Below are 17320 nucleotides of genomic sequence, written 5' to 3' on the forward strand. Positions count from 1 at the left end.
TCTCAAGGGATCACACATACTGCCAGACACCAAGCAGCTATCAAGTTATCAACTGAACTGATTGCTGTACATCACGTACGCGTATTTTCTGTTACCTCGCTAAACATCGGTTGTTTCCGTGGGAGATCGGCTTCGCGGAGCTGGTAGTTGCATGTCAGGCTCTCCAACAATTTATGAGAATATTTGAACTGACGGATGTAAATTCCGCTTAACTCTAATATTTGTGTTAAATAGGTTTTTTTTATTTTGTCAGTATGCATACAATTGATAGTGTGTTGCGTAAATTTTGAAAAATGCATTGAAAAATGTATATCGAAAATGAATTTCATCAGATGTGGGTTGAGTTGTAACGTTGGCGATAGTGTTAGCCGTAATGAGTGAGCGTGTGGTTGTGTGGGTATCGTGCGTTTTATTTAGGTGTAGCATTGGGGGTATAATTAGTAACGATGTGCGTGGACTTATAATGAAAAGCAATGCTAAATAAGTATTCGGCTTTAAGACCGACATGGTCACTATTTGTTTTGTTAAGTTGTCGATAAACAAGTAACCTCAAAACAATCAAAATGACAGGTATCTTAGAAAAAACAATAGCCTCAATTGGGTCACTTTTTTCACCCCTCGAAACAAATGCTAGTCTGAAAGGCCTGTTCGAAAAATGCATTAATGCTCGAACCCGAGTAGTAAGTAGTGTTTTTCACATATGGTTTCCGTTTACAGTCTAAAGTACATCGTTTATCAAAGCTTCCTATCACGATTCCTTACAGGAAGAAGAATGGACTATTAAGCAGTGTTTGCGATTAGTAAGGGAAAAATTATCAGAGCCAAATATTAGTTCCTCGACCATTGCAAAATGTTTGGTTTTTGTGGTCTTTGCAGAAACACTTGGCTACCAGGCCGAATTCGCATATATACATGCTGTTAAACTCGCACAGAATGGATCGCTGATAGAAAAGAAAATAGGTAGGTTAAAACAACATAAAGAAATTAAGGTTCAAGCTTAGCTGAATAAAAAGATGCAATTGGAATTGTGTGACTTGCGCCTGTTTTTTATTGCAATGCTTTTGTGTTAGTATTAGACCCGGAATGACAGATTAAAGCAATGTTTATAGCTTTCACCTTCACAATTCTTACGTCTCATTATAAACTTAAGGATAGTGTTCTTTTTTACAGTCCACATTGATTTAAGGTGTAACTGATTTGCTCATAGTTTCCTGTGTTTTAGCCCGTGACATTTAATGGTACAAGGTCTTTTAGATAAGATAGATGGAATTTTTCATATTTAATTAAATATTTGTCACAAGTTGCAATTAGTAATTATGTTTTAAGCTGTTTAGTGATCAGTTATGTGGCAGCAGTTATTCAGTAATGTAGAGGAGTAACTAAACTGTAGTTCTACTGGAAAACGTAACTAGATACATATGTTGAATGGTTTGGAAAAAGTTTGATCTGGGTGGGTAAAATTTAAATAAAACTATTATTAAACACTATTTCAATGTTTTATCTCCCACCTGTAAAGAGATTTATCAAATTTTCAGAATATGACATGTAAGGAAATAGGATACAAAGACTGTACAGCAAATGCACAAAAGTGCAGCAAACATGTAGTGTGCAAATCTCAACCATTATTCTGAAAGTTAAGGTTAATACGCAATTTAATATTGTATCAAATCCCAGCCATTTCATTAGAACATTGTTGTTGTTTTCAGTCAGCAGGAATGGTAACACTAATCCATCCCGTACAAGCCACTTCATTTCTGCACATAGCTATTGCAGTCAATGCCCTTTTGAACCTACTTACTGTACCGAAGCCTTGCTCTCCCTCTACATTTTTAACACCTCCCCCCCCCCCCCCCCTCTCTCTCTCTCTCTCTCTCTCTCTCTCTCTCTCTCTCTCTCTCTCTCTCTCTCTCTCTCATACACACACACACACACACACACACACACACACACACACACACACACACACACACACACACTAACACACGTATATATATGCACACGTCTTTTCACTACCAAGTTGATCATTTAGAAAATGTATAATGACTGAAAAATAAACCTTGGAGGCTACAGTAGGATTCTGTGAAAGAGTAAGATGTCATATTTCAGTCTTCTTGCTGGTAATGCTTGCCAAAGCCTAAATGAATATTTAAACACACCAGTTGGCTCAGCTAAAAAGAGATCTCAGTATGAATTTGTTAAATCTGAATTCCAGAGCTTAGGATCGATCCATATGGCCATTTCTGTGGTCCTGCAAACTGTGTATATGCTTCAGCATTTGTGGCATTATAGTGACCACTCAACCTCAAGGTGAGCAATAGGAAGGAGAATGAGGAGAATGGATGTGTAGAAACTATACTTTCTATTTTGAAACACATACAGCGCATGAGTTGTGGAGATTATACCTGGGTTGAAGGGTGCTTTTATTTTTTCCTATTACACAGACAAATCATGTTAAGAAATCATTACTGGGCATATGACTTGAAAATGCAAATATGATGTAATACTGACACACTTTTTAATAGCATTTAGAAAAAAAAATTAACCGTAAGATATAAGAAATGTGGATCAGTATACATGAGACAAGGAGCACATGTCTGAATCATATGCTTAATGATCTTGTGGTCTGATCAAGAATGGCTTTTTGTTTAAGAGGAGAAGTCCAAGAGATGAATTGCCAGATGGAAATATAGCCATTTAATAACTGGAGGTTATTTTAAACAACATGGTGCTTTAGTAGGCATCTTTCAAATTGGTGTGATATGCCCTTACCTTCCTCCAATCTGAGAACTTGCACAACCAATTGTGAAGGTGTCCACAATTTAATCACCAGAAATTTTAGGACCAACAAAGAACATTTTGTAGTCCAAGGGAAATACAGAAGCGTCCGATCCAGCCCATCTGCTTTGACCCATGACGTCACAAGTATGTGGGAAACGACCATAAACCACAATTCCAATATGGCGCATATAAAGTCGGTACGTACACATTATGAGGACGAAAATACATCGAAAAACAAACACACACACTTTCCACAAAAAGCCTAATGACACTAACGGGACAAACGCGGGAAATGGGGTGTTTTTGGGTGGGGGCAAACTAAATATGTCTGCTTGTGTCTGTATGTGTGGATGGATATGTGCGTGTGTGCGAGTGTATACCTGTCCTTTTTTCCCCCTAAGGTAAGTCTTTTCGCTCCCGGGATTGGAATGACTCCTTACCCTCTCCCTTAAAACCCACTTCCTTTCGTCTTCCCCTCTCCTTCCCTCTTTCCTGATGAGGCAAAAGTTTGTTGCGAAAGCTTGAATTTTGTGTGTATGTTTGTGTTTGTTTGTGTGTGTATCAACCTGCCAGCGCTTTCATTCGGTAAGTCACCTCATCTTTGTTTTTATATATAATTTTTCCCACGTGGAATGTTTCCTTCTATTATAATAAATATAAACAAATTTAGACACCCTCCCACACACAAAACCAAGCAAAATGACGAAAAACACCGACATCACAAAACTCCCCAAATAGCACTAAACACAATATCATCTGGAATAGGACACTTCCCTTGATCTATATAGCTCAACAGCAGCTTCCGATCCCATACATTAGAATCAAACACTTCCCTTGGCTTATATAGCTCAAAAACATCTCCCGATACCAATACCAACATACACAGCCACACATTGGGATCGACCACTTCCCTTGACCTGCGCAGTGTTAATTTTATCCGTCATATCTATTCCTGAACAGAAACAACAGCCGATTAATTTTACTAAAATTACCGCATGACGTACAGCGAACAACACTAAATTAACCTTCACACAAAATCGTTAACTCACTGAAGCGATTTCCACTACAAACACAGCCGACACTCTAACAATTCTTGATAATGGGCAAAAGCAAACTGAACCCATTACACCACACAAACGAAAGCCCTGAACATACCACCAGAGAGCACAACACGACGACATCTACAAACACACCACACTCACAAACCGCTCCGTCATGACGTCACACATGACAACACCCTTACGTCACGGGTCAAAGCCGACGCTTGGGATTGGACGCTTCTGTCGACCCGTCCAATGCCAATATTATGTCTACTGTGAAATTAAGCAGGCATTTTAGTAATGCCCACATGAAGTTTGGTGTAGTTCTTCCACCTTACTTAAAAAGTGTACTCTTAAAGTAAGTCCTTCAAACTAGATACAGTCCATAATTCCGTAAACACTACTAGCACTTAATGTGCAAATATTTGTTCACAGATGCCTATTATGAATATTCCCGATTTTCAGTGTAAATGGTAATCTTTATACAAAGGAAGTATACATTCCCCAATGCACACCTCATGCAACCTATATATACTGTAGACTGTGGTGCAAGTTGGCTTGTGACTTAGTGAGTCGAGCAATCTCTGCCTAATTTCAAATTATTTGAACTTGGGATATTCATGTTGAGGTTTATAAGCACTGCTACAACAGTAATTGTATTGGGTGCCATTGTATGCTTTGGTGAAACATTCATTATGGAAAACATAATTTTTTCTTAATTAATCAAAGATTACGGTTGGTTAGCAGGCTGGAAATTACAACTGGGAGAAGTGGGTATTAGATTCCACCAGTCCATGATGAGTTACTTTTTTCGCAGTTTTCCAATTTAATCAAGCTAAATGCTGAGATGGTTCCTTTGAGAAGGACATGGCTAATTTCCTGCACTGTCCTTGCCCCATCTATGCTTTTACACCATCTCTGATAACTTTATCAATGGAATGCTGGACTCTATTATTGTTTTAATTTCCAGAGTTACCCTGCAGAAGACCTTTAACTCAGTTGTTATGTAAACATATATTTAAACTGTATATTCATTCATTGTGAAAATGCAGCTTGGTAGCCTAAATTGGATATGTTTAAAAGGCCAGATGTATGTTATTTACCTCGTGGACATTTAAAATGCCGGCCACTCAAATAGGATGTATCATGCAAAAGACCTTATTCCATTGGAAGCTATTGGCATATCAAATCACTGACTGAACAGGTCATTGAATGTTGTGCAGGAGCAGTTGAATTTAATGAAAGTGTAGTTATTTGTAGGCCCCCTAACTCAGATTTCAAGACATTACTGGTTGAGCTACAGATAGTTTGCCATTTGCTTTGTAGAACGTACTAAAAATTAGTTGTATGTGGCGACTTCAGTAATAATTTTATGTTATGGCACAAGGGAAAAAAGTTGAAATTTCTCAAATTCATATCATCTAATGTAAACTACATTCTTTCAAGCCAAAGTGTAGCAGAACAGTAGCACAACTGTGTAGGCCTACAACATGTTTGCACATTCTTCATTACTAGAGGGACATTCCATTAGTGAAAGATAAATGGACCTTGAGACCATGATGCATGAATTGTAATACTAAAAGGAATTCTGTGCACCCCCCCTCCCCCTCCCCTGCCCTCCCCAACACACACATGTTAAATATAACTACAGAATATTTGTAAATGCTAGTCTAGTGGCATAAATACTTCCTTAAAGAACTAGAGTTACATTATTTTTTTATAGTGATGATAACATAGATAATGAATACAATGCTTTCTTCAACATATTTCTCATTCTGTTTGAAAGCTGATTTCCATTAGAATATTTAAAACTGGGTGCGAACACTAATAGGCAAACTGGGTGGCTGAAATGGCATAAAATATCATGTAGAACAAAGTGGAAAATTTATCAAAATGTTGAGCTGCATTAGCTTATTACATATGGTACTGGAAGATGCTGAAAAATGTCATTTAGAAGGCAAAAGTGTATGTTACGCAAATAAAGTAGCTAATTCCCAGGATAGAATTAAAGCAATATGTCAGTTGTGAAGAAAGCGTCTGGACAAGTGCACAAAGTTGAGGATATAAAGTCAGCACATGATAAAAATGTTTTTGTTTCTGATAAGTCAGGTACAAGTACAGATTTAACAACCACATTGTGAACACAGCAGTTGCATTAAATAAAAACTTAGTTCCTACGGGGAATCATATAACTCTCTTAGAAAATGGCTTTCCAGGACTGCTGCCTGAAACTCTTTGATGCTGACAATGGAGATTCAATTACTGAAGACGAAGGACTCTCATAGATATGATGTGGTATCTAACACTTGTACACATTAGTAATTTTGATTTTAAGAATGCCCAGATTCTCAAATAATTAAAGTCTCAGTAGAGAATCCACCTCTTAAAAAGGAAAACAGATAACATAGTTTGACACCTATGTGTATGCCGTCAGTATTTACAAAAGCTGTTGAAAAGACTGTGTACAGAAGGGTAATTGATCATGTCTATTCATGCATTTCAGTTTTAGAAGTGGTTTAACGACTTAAAATGCTGTATTCTCTGTTTTTCAGTGAGGCACTGGACAAATTAAACAAGAAGTTGTGAACATAATTTGTTTTCTTTGATTCACTAAGGTATTTGATCAATGGCAGTGGCAAAAATGGGTTAAATCATGCTTAAAGATCTAAAAGGGACTAAATAGAATGTTCACAAAAAAAGTAGGGGCTAAAGAGAACTTGTTTGGAAAAAAAAAATACATTTTTTAAATAGATTTTCTAAATTAATATCAATGAAAGTCAATAATGTGAGTCGGATATTTTAAGAAAAGACATAATAAATAAATTTATGCACAGCACTGAAATTGAGAATGTGTATGGCACAATATCACATATCTTTATAACTTGGTAATGTGTCAGCACACAGCTGCATTGGTGACACTGGTGTCTAATTATTTTTGTAGTTCGAAGGGTATAAGAAATATAGCTTGCATTGGAAATCAATTGTTGCCACAGTGTCATTTTGAGGATAAGCCCACATGCCTATGCAGTGGGGCAAAGTCAGGACAGGTATATTAAAGGAACGTATCAGTGACTCTTAGGACTATTTATTTTTTTTTAGTGCAAAGTGAAGTCGTGTGGTGTGTTGCCTCACCTTGAATAGTGCACTTTAAGTGTAATCTCGGCACGCCTAAACAGAAATCTCCAAACATTGGTCTTTTTCATAATTGGATTGGAGAGGACTGCACTTTCACAACTGATGGTTGATAAACTTTTTGCCAAGCCTGTCAGAAACAAGTGAACTAAGGTTATTTTGTCATTCATTTTATGTGCCACTTTTTGTGCTTAGTCTTTTTCCCTCATATTTTCAAACTGACATTTAAAATTAGTTTACTGACAGACAAATGTGATTCAGTTGAAGCTGACATTTTATGTGATCACATTCTTGTTTTTTATTCATTGCTGTCTTCTTCGTGTCTGTAAGACATGGTAAATGTAGGTAAGATATGATAAATAGTCACATTTCCTTCAACGCAAACGTTCCACAGCTCATGTTATCACCATCATCATGGAGAATAACAAACAACAGATTTAACAATTAATTTTCTCTGTGACAAGTAGTGCAGTGAAGAGCTTTAATTTAGGCTAGTGTGAGGCTTTAGTGTTGGCTGATGTGCCCTGGTATACGTTAAAGAACACTACTTTTAATGGTTTCCTGGAGAGTATCAGTGGCCACACAGTAGTCGACATTGCGTAAAGATTATTAGAAACAAGTGTATAAAAAGGCTATTTCTGATATTAAAATGGACATTGGTGACCACAGTATTTGGCTTTCAGCTGACGAGACCACTGACTGTTAATGGCTGATTGATAGCTAATGTTGTGGTGGGGAAATTAGATTCCACAGTGCCAGAAAAACTCCACCTACTCCTGTGAAGAAAAAAAAAATGGAAAAGATGAATCACAGGGATAAGAAATTTTTGCTGTTGGTGATGGATCGCGCTGGCTATGTGTTAAAAGTGGGAGCAACACTGAAATAATTCTATCCTAGTATGATAAATTGTAGTAGCTTTACCAATAGCTTGCAACACCTAACAGAGGAAGGCAGAAATAATTTTGCTGAGCTTAACAGTACCACACCACCCATTGAAAAATCTGTTTTCAAAGCCTCTACCCACTTTTAGTCCTTTAAGTAAATAGCTCCAAATATTCTCCTACCACCTGAACCCATACTTAAACTTTGTCGCACCGGCTATATGTTAAGCCGAACACTACCAAAGGATAGTAGATAAATTTAACTCTAGCTAATCAGCTTTTATTGAAAAATCCATGATGACCCTTTAGAGTAACAAGAATGTTGCATTTTTGGCATTTTTAAGAGCTCACTTCCAACATCTACCTGTTGTGATTCAACACAAAGAGTTGGCATCTCTACCTTTGAAAGGCAATGTAGACATGATACTGAGATGCAGATGTATATGGAGGACATACCTCGTTCAGTGGGTAGTGCATGTGTCATATTTACTAAGGAACATTCATCCGAGGCACCCCGGATATGAAGATAAGAGTCTTGAATTGTTCAGAGGGAGAAGTTCAAAGGTGGATTGCATTGGGGGCTCTTTTGTACTATAGAAAGATCTTCCTCAGCCTACAAAAATGTACTGAGGTCCAATAGAAAAAGTTGAACTTTACAGACCTTAGAAACGTGATTGATTGTGTACTGAAATACCAAAACATAATATAAAGTTTTGTGTTAGTAGTAACTTTAGGCCACAGATTGTGGTCATACATAGGTACACATCTCAGGTATGGGTTTCTATGTGAGTGACGTGAAAAGAATTTTTGGTAAAATGCTTTTAATGAAAATATTATTTTAGTGTGGGTAAATATATGAATTGTTTATAGTGCTGAAAAAAGGAATAGTTAGTTGTTCATTTTGCATGAAGAACTAGAATAATAATATCAAAATTATAGTAAAATTTTCTGTCTTGAGTTTAGTGTTCTAAAAAGGCTAAAATAGTTTATTTTAACGTAAAAAGGGTTGTTTCAAGGAAATAAAGGGCCAAAATATATGGTGTAAGTTCGCTAACCTCTTGTCGACCCCTGTTTAGGAGTGTGGGAATTCTGACACTGGCCTCTCAAAAAATATTTTCTTTAATGTTATTTGTTGTTAACCATATGAGCTTACTCCCAAGAATTAGCAGCTTTCACTTGGTTATTACTAGGCAGAAATCCAATAAGCATAGGGATTGCAGTTCCTTGACTCTTTTGCAGCAAGCTGTACAGTATTCTGTTGCATCAATTTTCAATAAGCTACCCAAAGGATTTTTTAAAAAAATCATGGCAGTAATTCTTGCTCTTTCAAGTCCAATCTGAAAAATTTCCTCATGGCTCACTCTTTTGAGCTATTCCTGGGAAAAGTTTAAGCAAATTCCTTTGTTACATTGTTGATTATGCAAATATATACTCAGCAGCTCGTTGTGTCCATAGGAGTTGTGCAAATTTTATTTGGTTTATTGTTAACTGTTTTGATGTTACTTTCCTGTACTGACTAGTTCATTGACCATGGAGATTTGCTCCTCAGTTTAGCATAAAGTAGGTAGATATGTCAAATAAAAATAAATAGATAAAAATTACTGGTTATCAGTAGTCTGATTCAACTGTACAGGAAGACATTTGTAGTGAAGCAGGACCTGATGATATTCGTAAAAGGGGAAAAAGGGAAAAAATTACAATATGAAAATTGTGAAGCACGTAGTAAGGGTAATGCATAATCTGCTACAACTACCTCTCCTTTAGTATCTGTTTGAACAAGTTAGTTAAATGAACATTGTGCATACTCAGCTGAAGGATGCTGAAGTTATTGTAAACAGCTATCACATGTTATTAAATGAAATACATAAGAAGTAAATAATGCAATATGATAGACAAGAATAAGAAAAATAAAAGTAATAAGAGTATGACTACATAAAGAAATAATTTGAATGTGCTAATAATTATGAGTGAAAAGACCCATCCCAACATCTGCAAAAAAAGATTTAGGGGGAAAATAATATAAACCCCAAAATTGCAGCTATCATCATAAAAAAAATTATCATCAACTCCATTCGTTTTAAATTTACCTTTGATTTTACAGCAGAAAAAAGTAGTCAACTTAGATTGGAAAATGTATGTTGTGGTGCTGACTATCCCTAGTTGTTGTGGATGTGTGTGCTGCAGGGTAAGACACAATTTTCTAGACAATAGATAGTGACATGCTGCCTACAGATAGATGGTTTCTGTGTTCTGTGATGGCAAGCAGGACTGAAAACATTCTTTGTTCCTGATCAGAGTATCTGCAAAATGTTAACATGTGTGATGTTTGGGAAGGAACGAGTGCTAAGCAGAACAACTCTATTGTGTCACATTTTTCAGCTGTGATTGTTAATGTAGATGTGATCAAATTTTGCAGGTGTTACACAAAACTTGTCATAGTATGAGAAGTCATCAGAACTTGGGGAGAGGTAGGAGGTTCCTGTAACAGCTGTTGTGAAAAATGGAATGTCTTGATAAATAAAACATTCCATGTACAGTGGTAGTATATTTTACTGAGTTTACATATTATTCTCACCAGGATCCAACATTTTGTGCAAAAGGTACAATTGAGAATATAGTTCTATCAGTGTCCTCATACCTGGAAAGACCCACACTTCCCATCTAACTACTATGGTGAAATTTAAGGTTAATGCCTGCACTGTCACTTAAAAAATATTTTTCTTAGAATTGTTGACAGTGCTCACAGGGAGGTGTGATGGGAGTGTTAGGTGTTGGTCAATAGCAGGCTGTAAATTACCAGTGAGAGAATGTTAGGAAGATGACATGTTGCATACCAGTGATTCTAATCAATTTTACTGCTGAAATGTATCTGATCTCTCTGTTTGAGCTAACCTCTCATGTATCATTCTAACAACAGTTCTTAGGATATGGTGTGTATTCCAGAAAGTTGGTCAACAATCTGTGGCTGATACTGCAGAAGTGTAAAATGTAATCACCACAGTTTAAACTAAACTGTTGTGTCCCAGTGTACCCACAGCCTTGGGTTGAAGTATATATCAAACAACCGGGTGTGAGCAGGAAGCAAACTAAAAAAAAGTTTGGAAAGTTTTAGAGACTGTGCTGCTCAAACTCCTGCATGTTTTCTTACCTCACATTGGTTACTCAATTCTGTACTCTCCGTGGCTCTCTCAAACTGTGTTTTGCGTGGAAGAATAAAAGCACTGTAGTCATCATTGGCCCATTTTTTAAATTTTAGCTCTTACAAGGGAACCTCCCCATCGCACCCCCCTCGGATTTAGTTATAAGTTGGCACAGTAGATAGGCCTTGAAAAACTGAACACAGATCAATCGAGAAAACAGGAAGAAGTTGTGTGGAACCATGAAAAAATAAGCAAAATATACAAACTGAGTAGTTCATGTGCATGATATGCAACATTTAGGATAATACACATTCAGGAGCGCCGTGGTCCCGTGGTTAGCGTGAGCAGCTGTGGAACGAGAGGTCCTTGGTTCAAGTCTTCCCTTGAGTGAAAAATTTAATTTTTTATTTTCAGTTTATGTGACAAACTCTTACGTTTTCATCACTTTTTTGGGAGTGATTACCACATCCACAAGAAAACCAAAATCGGGTAAGGTAGAAGGATCTTTTTACCCATTCGCCAAGTGTTCAAGTTAGGTGGATCGACAACATATTCCTGTCATGTAACGCACACACCGTCACCAGTGTCGTATAGAATACATCAGACGTGTTTTCCTGTGGAGGAATCGGTTGACCTATGACCTTGCGATCAAATGTTTTCGGTTCCCATTGGAGAAGCACGTCCTTTCGTCTACTAATCGCATGGTTTTGCGGTGCGGTCACAAAACAGACACTAAACTTATTACAGAGAATAGAGACGTCAATCAACGAACGGACAGATCATAACTTTGCAAAAATAAAGTAAGTAAACTTTTCGCTCGAGGGCAGACTTGAACCAAGGACCTCTCGCTCCGCAGCTGCTCACGCTAACCACAGGACCACGGCGCTTTTGTGCCACGGCGTCCTTGATGTTGCATATGTTACCCATGGGCTACTCAGTTTGTATATTTTGCTTATTTTTTCATAGTTCCACACAACTTCTTCTTGTTTTCTCGATTGATCTGTGTTCAGTTTTTCAAGGCCTATCCATTGTGCCAAATTATAACTAAATCTGTGGGGGGTGCGATGGGGAGGTTCCCTTGTTAGTGCAGTATATAAATTACTCATTCATTGTGGGAAAGATCTCAGGATGTCTGATAAACTAGTGTCTGCTCTGTGGCCTAAAATGTAATGCCAAAGTCATACCCACTGGCTGAAGAGGTATCATTGCTTGCCTTGTAATCTGACCTTAATGGAAACATCTGCAGAACATGCTTTCTTGCAAATGAATCCACTGACAGGTTATACTGCAATTATAGTGATTCAATCCAAATATTTTAGTAATGTGTGGAGATGCTTGAAAGATCTAGCACAAACCGTAAGTATACATCTTTACTGGAGGTAATATGAAGTTTCTTAAATCTTTAGACAAGGAAGGATATACAAGTTACAGATGTCCATAATCTGAATGCAAATTAAGCAGTACAAAATGAGATGTAAATTTCTGTAACTGCTGCTGTAGAAGTGGTAAGCAAAAGTACAGAAAATATGTTGAGCTGAATTTGGAAATTACAAATGTCAATTTTTTCAGATGAGGGTAATTTCATGTGAAATTGGCCATTGCCCTTATGTCACAGAGTTTTCTGAAAATTTGGTGTAAGAATGTACATAATGAGTTAGGGTTAAAATATTTTTTCTGGAATTTTTTGACCAAAATTGTAATTAGGAGACCATTTTGAAATGTGGGCTCCTTCTACCAACTGGCATTGAGAAACGAAGTGCCTTGTAAATTTGTAACCACTATAACTTTTTTATTTGTGAATCAATTTTATTCAATTTGGTGTCATTGGAAAGGAAAAGAATAGAGCTATAATAAAAAAAAAATTATTAAAGTGCTGTGTCTCACCAAGTGTTTGAAAATTTGTAATTAATGTAATTTCTCACTTTTTTTTTCTTTTTTTGCAAATTTCAGGTTTTTTTTATTTTTCCAGCAGAATCACAAGTTTCACCATCTGAATTTTTGTTTCAAATAATTCCTACTGCCATACTTTTCAACATAAAAAGAATCAAAAGGGTGTTTGTCCTGTATTGTTAGATCATATACTTTTTCAATAATGCTGTAATAATTAATTGCTTCAAAGAGCTAATCAACAATACATGAAACAACAATGAAAAAGTTAGTCCAGCAGCCATACTCACATGCAACACAAGCACTGTGTGTTTGGTTTTTGTGTGTCTAGGCACTTTATATATCTGAAGGACTTTTTTGTCTTGATTTTGTTCTTCTTACATAAGCAGCCATTCTGTCTGGTAATTAGAGAATAAGAAAAAGTTTCAAACCATCCAGTTCTTTTCTGCAACATACACAGTTGATTAAAAATCACAATGGGAAACAAATGTTCTTTAGGTTTTGTGTCAGCAGTTGTGTGTCAGAAGAAAAGTAGTAGCAGTGAAGAGCTTGATTTAATAGATATGTCAAGCCTGAATCAAGCTGATATTGAATTATTGAAGCTAAGAAGCACCTGTGAAAACATTGAGTGTGTTTGTTCTTCTCACAAAAGTCTCTATTTGGGAACATTTGAAGACAGACAAAGAATTTGCTGTGACCCTTTTAAGAAGCATGGTAAAAAGACTGCTAAGAGATATTTGAAACCTATTTCTTTAACCATGGCAAGGAAACATAAAACCCTTGGACTTATCTCAGGTACCAAGCTGTGCATAACATGCCATAAGGACATTTTATCTCCTATGGGGGATAACCTTCCAGGGATGGATGAATATGAAGTTGATGATCAAGAATATACACCAGATCCATCTACAGCTCTTCAAAAACTTAATGAAAGTTGTGAACTGCTTGACATTTCACCATTTAAGGTTACCAAGAGAGCACAAGACAGGCGTCCAGAATACAATCGATCCGTCACGTTGCTTAGCTTTAAAATTTCAGCAAACAGCATCAGAAGTGCTACATGTTCCAGTAAAAAATGTGTTTGAAGAAATTGGCAGTGCTGAATGTACAGACTGAAATATTTTATTGCAAAAACTTAGAGAAATTCAGCAGAAGTTCTGTTAAAGAAAAACTACAAATACTTACCTTAGCACCAGCTTCATAGAGTAAAGAAAAAATCCAAATGTTTTTTAACAGTTCCAAATACATGGTAAAGAAATCGAGGGTATTGCTAAAATAAGATGGTATTTTGTCAAAAGGGAGTTATAAAGTGGGAAACAGTATAGGTAAGGACGTAGATAAACGTGTCCAGAATTTCTACTGTGAATATGATATATGTCGCATTTCTGCTAATAAAAAAGACTGTCCCTTCAGAAAATTGCAAAAGAGTGTATTAGACAAAAAGACTAATTTTACATAATCTGAAAGATGTATACTTGGCTTTCAGAGAAAAATACCCTGAAGATAAAATTGGTTTTACTCAATTTTGTGAACTTAGGCCAAAAGAATGTGTTGCTGTAAACAGTCATGGAATGCATAATGTATGTGTATGCATGTATCACCAAAATGTAATACTGTTAAAGCATGCTGCACATATGAAAGAACAGTACACTGAATTTCTACAGAAACTTGTTTGCAATCTGGAAAACGAGGAGGGCATGCTGCATCGCTGTTCTCGGTGTCCTGACGTATATGAGCTGCACAATTTTTTAATGGAGCTGGAATCCTTATAAGATTGTGAAAATGTTGTATTCAAACAATGGATGCAAACTGATCGACCTACACTGGAGACGTTAATGAAGACGACTGATGATATTGTTGAGTATCTCATGCAAAAACTTCAAAACTTAACACATCATCATTATGTTTCAAAATCTCAGAGTCACTACTTCAAATCAAGCAAAGAAACCCTCTCTGATGCTACATGCATCATCATAGTGGATTTTGCAGAGAACTATACCTGTTTGCTTCAGGATGCTGCACAAGGATTTCACTGGCAGAACATTCAAGTCACCCTTCATCCTTTTGTGGTGTACTTTAAAACAGATGACTGCATTGAGTCAATGTCATTGTGTTGTATAAGTGACTGTTTGCAGCATGATACAAACACATTCCATGTTTTCCAGAAAACTGCTCTCACTTGGAACAATTACTACACATCCAACATGTTATGTACTTCAGTGATGGCAGTTCTGCACAATATAAAAACTTAAGAACTTTTTTAATTTGTGCCATCACAAGCGGGATCATGGAGTAACTGCAGAATGGAATTTTTTTACCACTAATCATGCCAAAAATGCCTGTGGTGGAGTTGGTGGTACTATTAAATGTTTAGCAACAAGAGAAAGTTTACAGCGTCCATGTGACAGTCACATTTTAAGCCCAAAAGATCTGTTTACATTTGCCAAAACTCATGTTCCAGGGATAGAAACCTTTTATGTTACAACAGAGTAGATAACAATGTTCACAAACATGTTACAAAAACGATATGAGACTGCGTCTACCATTCCTGGGACAAGAGTAAATCATTTTTTTAAACCACTAAATGAAAACAAGTTACTGATAAAGCATGTTTCATCATCTACTAAATTCATTCAACTTTCTCATGGAATTCGAAACACTGCCTCTAACACAATTAAAGAAGAAACATTTGTCGCAGCTCTCTGCGATAACCAGTGATGGCTTGGAAAAATTCTAGAGATAAGTGAAGAACACAGAGATGCAAAAGTCAAGTTCATGAGTCCAAGTGGCCCTTCCTCAAGTTATTCATGGCCACTTCACACTGATGTTTGCTGGATACCTTATGAAAACATTTTAATGACTTCGCATGCTCCTAGTGCAAGCACAAGTACTGGTCGTTTATATGCTTTTGAACCAGATATAATATTGCCCATTGAATACTTGAAACTTCCTTGCAGATTAAAACTGTGTGCCGGACCGAGACTCGAACTCGGGACCTTTGCCTTTTGCGGGCAAGTGCTCTACCAGGTTTGACTCAAAAGTTAAATTAAAAAATTTATTTAGAGACAGTTGATTTCTCGTCAAGCCATTCATTCCAGCCAAATACCACGGCTCTTTAAAAATCTGCTCAGTGAGCAGGCCAGACCTCAAAATATTTTCAAGAGGACATGTTTTTGATAAACAGGCAGAAATCAATTTTGCCTATTTCCTTATAATAAATTTACAAGGTAAAAATTTTATACAAATAAATATACTAATTCTGTCATTATTACAAAGATTTAAAAATTAAATCAATAATCTTAATAAAAACCTAAAATAGTTATAAAATCAAAATATAAAATAATGAACTAAAACGTAATCTCAAAGATAGCTGGTTTAAAGCTTACTATTATATTTTAAAAAACAAATTATAGGTTAATAACTTCAAAGCTTATCCCGTAAAGAATAAATAAGTTAATATTTATACTAAAAAAATTAAATAAAAACAACTAACTTTAAAACATTAAATTTTTTCTTAAGAAACTAGATATCTTAGGAAACGATTAACATCTCATTTCTATAACTAATAATTATGATACATTAACTATAAATTATTTATAAATCGACCCAAATCGAGACAAGTAAAATAAATACTAAAATTTTGATAAACCTTGATACAAAAGGTACAATAAATAAAATCTACTTTAAAAAATTTAAAATAATATTTCATAAAACATTTACATTACCAATACACTATAATTCTAAAAATCAATTCTATAAAATATGCTAAGACAAAAACCAACAAAATTATTTATATTATATAATTAAATAAACAAAAAATCAATATAATAAAATAAATAAAATAATAAACACAGTGGTTACTTTTGTAGATTTTAAAAAGGCCTACGACTCAATAGACAGAGTAGTGCTCTGCAAGACGCTGGAAGAATTCAGCATTGACAGAAAGACGAGCAATCATTCAGGAAACATTAACTGACACAGTCTCCAAGGTTAAATTTATGGGGGATATCTCGGAACCATTTGTAATCCAAACTGGAGTGCGACAGGGTGACGGACTTTCACCATTACTCTTTAATATCATTCTTGAAAAAATCATCAGGACATGGGAAAAAGAAGTCAAAGGAATCCAAATTGGCATTAGAAAAGATAATAGATTCAATGTGAAGTGTTTAGCTTTTGCAGATGACCTTGCAATCCTCACAAATAATAGAAAAGAAGCCACTAACGCCATAGAGAAGTTACACGAAATTGCACAAAGAACTGGCCTGCAAATCTCATATGAGAAAACCCAGTACATAGAAAGAGTGCCACAAAACAAATTGCCTATTGTGACAACCCATGGGAAAATCATACAAGTACCACATTTTAAATACCTGGGAGAAATCATTCAGCCATCAGGGATCAACCTAAAGGCCAATGAGGAAAGAATAAAAAAATTACAGAAAGCATATAAACTCACGTG

The 17320-nt window shown here is 36.0% G+C and overlaps 1 protein-coding gene across 2 annotated transcripts in view; it reads left to right on the forward strand.

Annotated features, from left to right (window-relative positions):
• The first annotated feature begins 375 nt into the window (after window positions 1-375).
• The window catches only part of LOC124787531 (AP-4 complex subunit epsilon-1-like), a 52332-nt gene continuing 35387 nt past the window's right edge, over window positions 376-17320 (forward strand). Inside the window, exons 1-2 of one of the 2 annotated variants that reach the window (XM_047254349.1) lie at window positions 376-680; window positions 765-960. In XM_047254349.1, coding sequence (XP_047110305.1) covers window positions 564-680; window positions 765-960 — 313 coding nt within the window. In that variant the 5' untranslated portion in view covers window positions 376-563. Of the gene's footprint in view, window positions 681-764; window positions 961-17320 lie in introns of those variants that run through there. The other variant, XM_047254420.1, reaches the window with a different exon arrangement.

The sequence above is a fragment of the Schistocerca piceifrons genome, chromosome 1 (assembly GCF_021461385.2).
Source record: "Schistocerca piceifrons isolate TAMUIC-IGC-003096 chromosome 1, iqSchPice1.1, whole genome shotgun sequence".
Lineage (NCBI taxonomy): Eukaryota > Metazoa > Arthropoda > Insecta > Orthoptera > Acrididae > Schistocerca > Schistocerca piceifrons.